Source organism: Arvicanthis niloticus, chromosome 3, assembly GCF_011762505.2.
Source record: "Arvicanthis niloticus isolate mArvNil1 chromosome 3, mArvNil1.pat.X, whole genome shotgun sequence".
In the NCBI taxonomy this organism is placed as follows: domain Eukaryota; kingdom Metazoa; phylum Chordata; class Mammalia; order Rodentia; family Muridae; genus Arvicanthis; species Arvicanthis niloticus.
The window spans coordinates 8683172-8689171 of NC_047660.1; the positions used below are offsets into that span (position 1 = coordinate 8683172).

Consider the following 6000-nt stretch of genomic DNA (forward strand, 5'->3'; position numbering starts at 1 on the left):
AGGTATAAACATGACTGGCAGTGAAACAAAGTCAATAAAATGATTCCTAATGATATTCTGCTACACACAAATCAGTGCCTATCCCAACTGTCATCAGAGATGCATCATCCAGCAATACAGAGACCCACAGCCAAACACTAGGCAGGAATTCTACAAAAGATGGGGAGGAAGGATTGTAGGAGCCAGAGGGATGCCAAACCCCACAAAATCCACTAATCTGGGCTCATAGGGGCTCAAAGAGACTGAACTGACAAACATGGAGCCTGCATGGTTCTGACCTAGGCTCTCTGCATATGTGTTGTGCTTATGTACCTTGGTCTCATAGAATTCCTAACAGTGTGTTTGTGTGGTGGAATATCTGTGACTTGTTAGTCTGTGCTTGGGAACTATTTTCTCCTACTGGGTTGTTTCCTTCAGGGTTTATGCTAGTCTTATTATAACTTGTTATGCATGTTTACTTGATACTCCCTTATCTACCTTTTAAAAGCAAATGGAAGGCAAGTGGATCTGAGGAAAGATAAGCCAATGAATTTAAAACTTTTTAAATCTGTTTTTATGTATGTGTATATATGTGCCTTTTTGTGTGTGTGCATGTGTGTATATGTATATATATGTATATATGTATATATATGTATATACACATACATGCACACGTACACACACACATATATATAAAATACACACACACACACACACACAGGTGTCTAAACAAGTATCAGGGGCCCTTAAACTGCAGTTACAGGTGATTATGTTTAGCCTAATGTGGGTGTGTTGCAGATATTAGTCACACTGTGAACCCCAAAATTATGTTTACTGGAAAAACCTGTTTCTAGTTCTGGTGTGGCTCAGACTCAGCACACACTTTTAATCCTTCTGGCTGGGATATAGACACCCCCTTAATACATACCATTAATTTCAAGCAATGAGACTAAAATTAGTTTGTAGAAGGAACTACCTATGTTTGAAAGTGAAGTCTACATGTTGGTAGCCAAAATACATGGTTTGAACCTGAAAATGGACCCCCAGACAGAGATACTAAATTAACAGGCTGGCAAGCCAAGGACAGGTACGATTCTGGACAGAGCCTTAGCAACCTAAGACAGAAGTGCATTGTTTTTGATAATGCATATTTCATAACAGTTAAGGAAGACATTCTTGGCAGAACAACCCAAGACGGGTTCAGTCTTGTTTATGAAATAAAAAATGGGGAGAGGTGGAGAGCTTTTGGGGCTGCTTGGCAAAACTCTGACATGGGCCAAGGACAAGGAAATGGGCTTCAGGCAGGAATCTGACATTAGACAAGAACAAAGAAGTGATTTCAGTCAGGAATCTAAATCTTAGGCTAGAGCAAGGAAGTAGACTTCAGACATGAAAATGACTTTGTGTTAGGACAGGGAAGTTGGCTCAGATATTTTAGTCATCCTGATAAACCCTTAGAAACAGTGATCATGGAAATGTTCATCGAATTTTTATTGCCTTGCCTGTTCTTTGACTATTGGTGTTTATTGTCTTGCTTGTTTCTCGACTATTTGCATCTATTGTATTACTAGTTCCTCAACCTAGAACTGACCTTAATACTTACATGTAATTAAAATGGTGTAAAAGCAAAAAAGAGGAAGGGGTATGGGATAGGGGATTTCTAGGGAGAGAAAATGGGCAAAGAGATGGCATCTGAAATGTAAATAAAAAATATCCAATAAATAAAAAGAAAGTGAGGTCTATAGAATGGCAGACAAAGGAAATATTTGACAGAATAGGAAAGAGAGGCAAGGGAAGCTACATAAAAATTCAGGTAGAAAGAGAGAAGAAAGAATGAGGCAGTTTTACCAGGACAATTGTGCAGACAGAGGTTGCAAAGAAAGACCAAGCTAGACACAGGCAAAGACAGAAGGAGGCAAAGAATGAGAATGAGCCAGAGATTAGAACAGATTGCTGGAGTTAGTTTGAGAACAAGCAGAGCAATTCAAATACTGAGAGAAAAGCCAGATTGAACAGCTGAGTTGAATCAGCCAGCCAGAGTTCAGAAAGAACTAGGAAGGGGTGAGCTTTTTCAGCAGCAGGTCTCAGAGGTTGCAGAATTGAAAACATTCTAGGCCTAAATTAGATTGTATAGAGGGTAGAAATGTCCAGAGATAGGACTAGGTTAGCAGATGGAGGAAGGAAGCTTTGGAGACAACAGTTGCATCAGGTTAATCAATCCAAACTCAGGTCCTCTGCAAGTGCAGCAAGTGCTCTGAACATTGAACCGTCTCTCCAGCCCATGGACCATCCACTACATTTTTAAATGAGGTAAAATGGCTTTGTTTTTTTTCTTCCATACTACATTTGAGCCTGTTTAATGAACACATTCTATTCTCTTGTAGAATTAATGGCTTACTTTCTTTTCTCTCTCTGGTTGTAAAACAAATGTCTTACTTTCTTCTGTTGGCAAGTGTCTCTTCACCATTCCTTGTAGAGATCTTCATCCCATGCTTCTCTTTGCTTGGATCAAAAGTACAGCGCGGGCTCTGCGTTGGTGTTCTCACTGGAAGGCCACAGATCTTATTCACCTTTCAAACAAAAAAAACATCAGAAAGCAGTTACAAACCTGTTCTAGCTTTCCTAAGGCCAGGAAACAATGTTATGTTTGCCCTTATACTTTATTAACTTTCAATACCTATAATGCTCGTGGATTTTTAATAATGTTAGTCCATGCATTTGAATTCAGTGCTAATAATGACAAATCAGTTTCATGTATATTGATACAGAGTACAATACACATGGAAAAACTATCCAAAACTCAAGAATTAAAGTAAAAACTAAATTGCTTGTACAAACAGAACTGCTTAACCAACATAGATATTCATCATGTTTTACATTCGGGTAGGACAATATAAATCATTGCTGAATATGCACTCAAGTTTGAATGAATCCTAAGGATAAAAGTCAATACTTTCTGAGATTGGACAGTGAGTCTGTGGTTCTTTGTTTGCAAGTCACAGAGGGAAGCTAGGGCCTCACACTACTAGGCAAGCACTTTATTATGAGTTTATATCTGCAGCTTGAGTGTACTTTTTATTTTGAGGCAAGGTCCCAAGTTACCCAGCTCTGCCTTGAACTCACTTTTCTCCTGCCTCAACCTCCCAACTAACTAGGATGGTAGGCTTGTACCACCATGTCTTTTGACAAATTCGTAAATGTAATCTTGTATAGTATTATACAATCTCGTTTTATAATTCCTCTATATCTTCTTTCTTACACTGATATAATTACAAGGATGGTATAGTCTTCAAAAAAAGGAAAAAAAATTGACTGCAGTGGAGCAGTGGTGCTACATGCCTTCAGTCACAGTACTAGGGAGACAGAAGCAGGCAAATCTCCAAGTACCAGGCAAGCCTGGGCTACAGAGTGAGTTCTAGGACAGCCAGGGTTACACAGAGATAATCTGTTTCAAGAAACAAAACAAAACAAAACAAAACAAAACAAAACAATACTTGATTGCTTTGTAGATATTCTTCTTTCAATGATAACTTATATAGTTTACATAACTATCACTGGAAAATTAATTTAGCATCTAATGTATCAACAAGACTCATGATAATATGCCATTCAAAAAGAAGGAGCATGTTTGAGACAGACACAAAAACCCTGTGCCAGAACCAGGGGGCTTTACTTCTTGTCTAACTTTTCTTCTTAGTTCTGAGACCTTAAAAATAGGACAAAAGTTCTTTGAACTTGATGGTCTCAAGAAATGCAAGAGTATTCCAAAGACATAACATTCTCTATTTCTTTGATTTTTCCATACTGGGGATATTAAAATAATTATGCATATATTTCTTCCTCTTGTTCATATTTATTTTACTTCTAAGATTTATGAGGCTCCTATTCTGAACTTTAGGGGAGTTAAAGAGTAAGTGATTTTTGCCTTAACAGAGCTAACAAGTTAGAACAGAGTGAGATCTTCCAAATAATTGAAAGGCAAATTGTGTCTATTTAAAAAAAAAAAAAAAAGAGGTCCAGGGTTAATGGTGTTTTCTGGGTGTGTTTCGGATATCCTCTGAAAAAATGGAAAGTGAGAAACATGAGATTATCCCCAAAGGTACCCAGTTGCCATGTATAAAACTTTGAGCATCTGTTAGGAAGGGTATGTTCAGATGTGTTTCTGTTTCTACGAAGCCAACTCATAAAAAAGCATTTATTAAATTATCATTATGTCAACTGCTGGAGACACATCTGTGCACCAGGTTGAACTAAATGGGCTTAAAGAAGCCACTGTTATTTTTCATGATGGTAGCAGAAGGAGGACACCACTGAAGCCAACAGCAGAAGGAGGACAGCACTAAAGCCAAACCACCACTGAGGTTGTACAGGAACTGGGCAGCTCAACTACACCTGAGGTGCTTGAGGAAGTGCTTCAGGAAGTTACATCTGAACAGCAAGTCAAAGGATGTTGGGAGCCGCAGTGCCAAGATGGCGCGGACATCCTGTCCTCCCACTTGTAAACAACTGACTGCGCAGGTGCAAAAGGCAAAAGGCGCGCCAAAGTCACTGCCCATCCTGGGGCGTAATATGGGGTGATGAGTGAACAGCCAATCAGAAGTGAACACGCCACTCTAGGGTATATATAGCAGTGCCTTTCCCAGGCTTGGGGTCTTTTCCGCTTTTGCTGTTACAAGAAGTAAAGCCTCGTCTGTAGTGATACCCGATTACTGCCTCCGTGTCCTTATTCGCGGGCGAAGGGGACACAGAAGAGGTGCGCGCACAACAAAAGGATGAACTGAGAGTTTTAAAAGACAAAAAGCAAACACAAACGTTTCAGAAGAGTCTAAATTACCAAGAGGGATACAACAACTTACCATACATATCTTATATATGAGTGTATTCTGTACGAAAACACCTAGCATGGGTATTTCTCCTGGTGTGGGGATGGGGGATGCCATATGATGTGGATACCAAGATAAAAACTTGTAAGACAAACTTTCAAGCAGGAAATTGATATTTTCACATCATTACAAGCAGGATGATTGCTAGGATGCAGAGGGGTGGGGAAAATCAGGCCTGCAGAGAAACATTAGGATCAAGAGTCAGGAATAGAAGCCAGAAAAGGAAGAAGACTGCTGGAGCAGAAAGAGCCTTCACCTCATCTGATAATTGTCTCCGAGCAAAGGAGCACGCTAAGGAGAATGACAGACCCTAGGAGAGGGAGATGTAAGACAACGTGGACCTGATGTAGAATGTGGCTACCATTTTGTTTTACCTAGAAAGGAAGAGTTTGGACAGAAAACAGTAAAAGAAACTGTGCTGGAAGCGTAGCCTGGAGACGGATCTGGGGAGCTCTTCAGGGTTAAGAATGTGTTCACTAGATAAAAGCTCCTGCTGCCTGCCAAGCTGGACAGCAAAATCCAGAAGTAGGAATGTTACAAATGGACTGGACAGCATTGCATAAGTTTAACCCGAGAGAATATTGACTACTAAATGTAAAAAAAAAAAAATATATAGTTTAAAAATTGCTAGTATTCCCAAGGGAGGAAAAATAATTCTGAAGTCAACGGATGATATTGTTCATACATTGTAGACAATAGAAAAATCAACGAGAATCAGGAAAGGATATTTCAAGTGAAAAGACCAAGGTATTAAAATGTTCAAAATGAAATTCAGCCCCTTAAAAACTAGTGATAGTGAAGTGTAAATACATTAACTAGGTGCTAAGGTGGCAAGAAAGAGGAAGATTTGTTGTCAACATCCACCAGTACCAGGAACCAAGGAGAAGATGATGCGAATCGACGGTGGGTATGTCTGGAGGTATCGGCGGATATTTTCAAAGTAATCATGACCCACTGTGGCTGGCCACAGGGGCTTGAGGCAAAATGAAACTGGAAGCTTCTATGAATCTTAGGGTTTTTTTTTTTTCCTGAATTTGAGGAGAGGGGCAAAGTACTTTGAACTTTCGAGTGAAGAGAAATATTATCTCACACCTCTCCTTGTTATAATCAAAGCCGTATGTATCATTACTGAACTCTT

General features: G+C 39.4%; 1 protein-coding gene across 1 annotated transcript in view; it reads right to left on the minus strand.

Annotated features, from left to right (window-relative positions):
* Nucleotides 1–6000, minus strand: part of Gpc5 (glypican 5) — a 1248052-nt gene that overhangs the window by 990137 nt on the left and 251915 nt on the right. The window contains exon 4 of the mRNA XM_034498469.2: nucleotides 2416–2549. Coding sequence (XP_034354360.1) covers nucleotides 2416–2549 — 134 coding nt within the window. The remainder of the gene's footprint in view (nucleotides 1–2415; nucleotides 2550–6000) is intronic.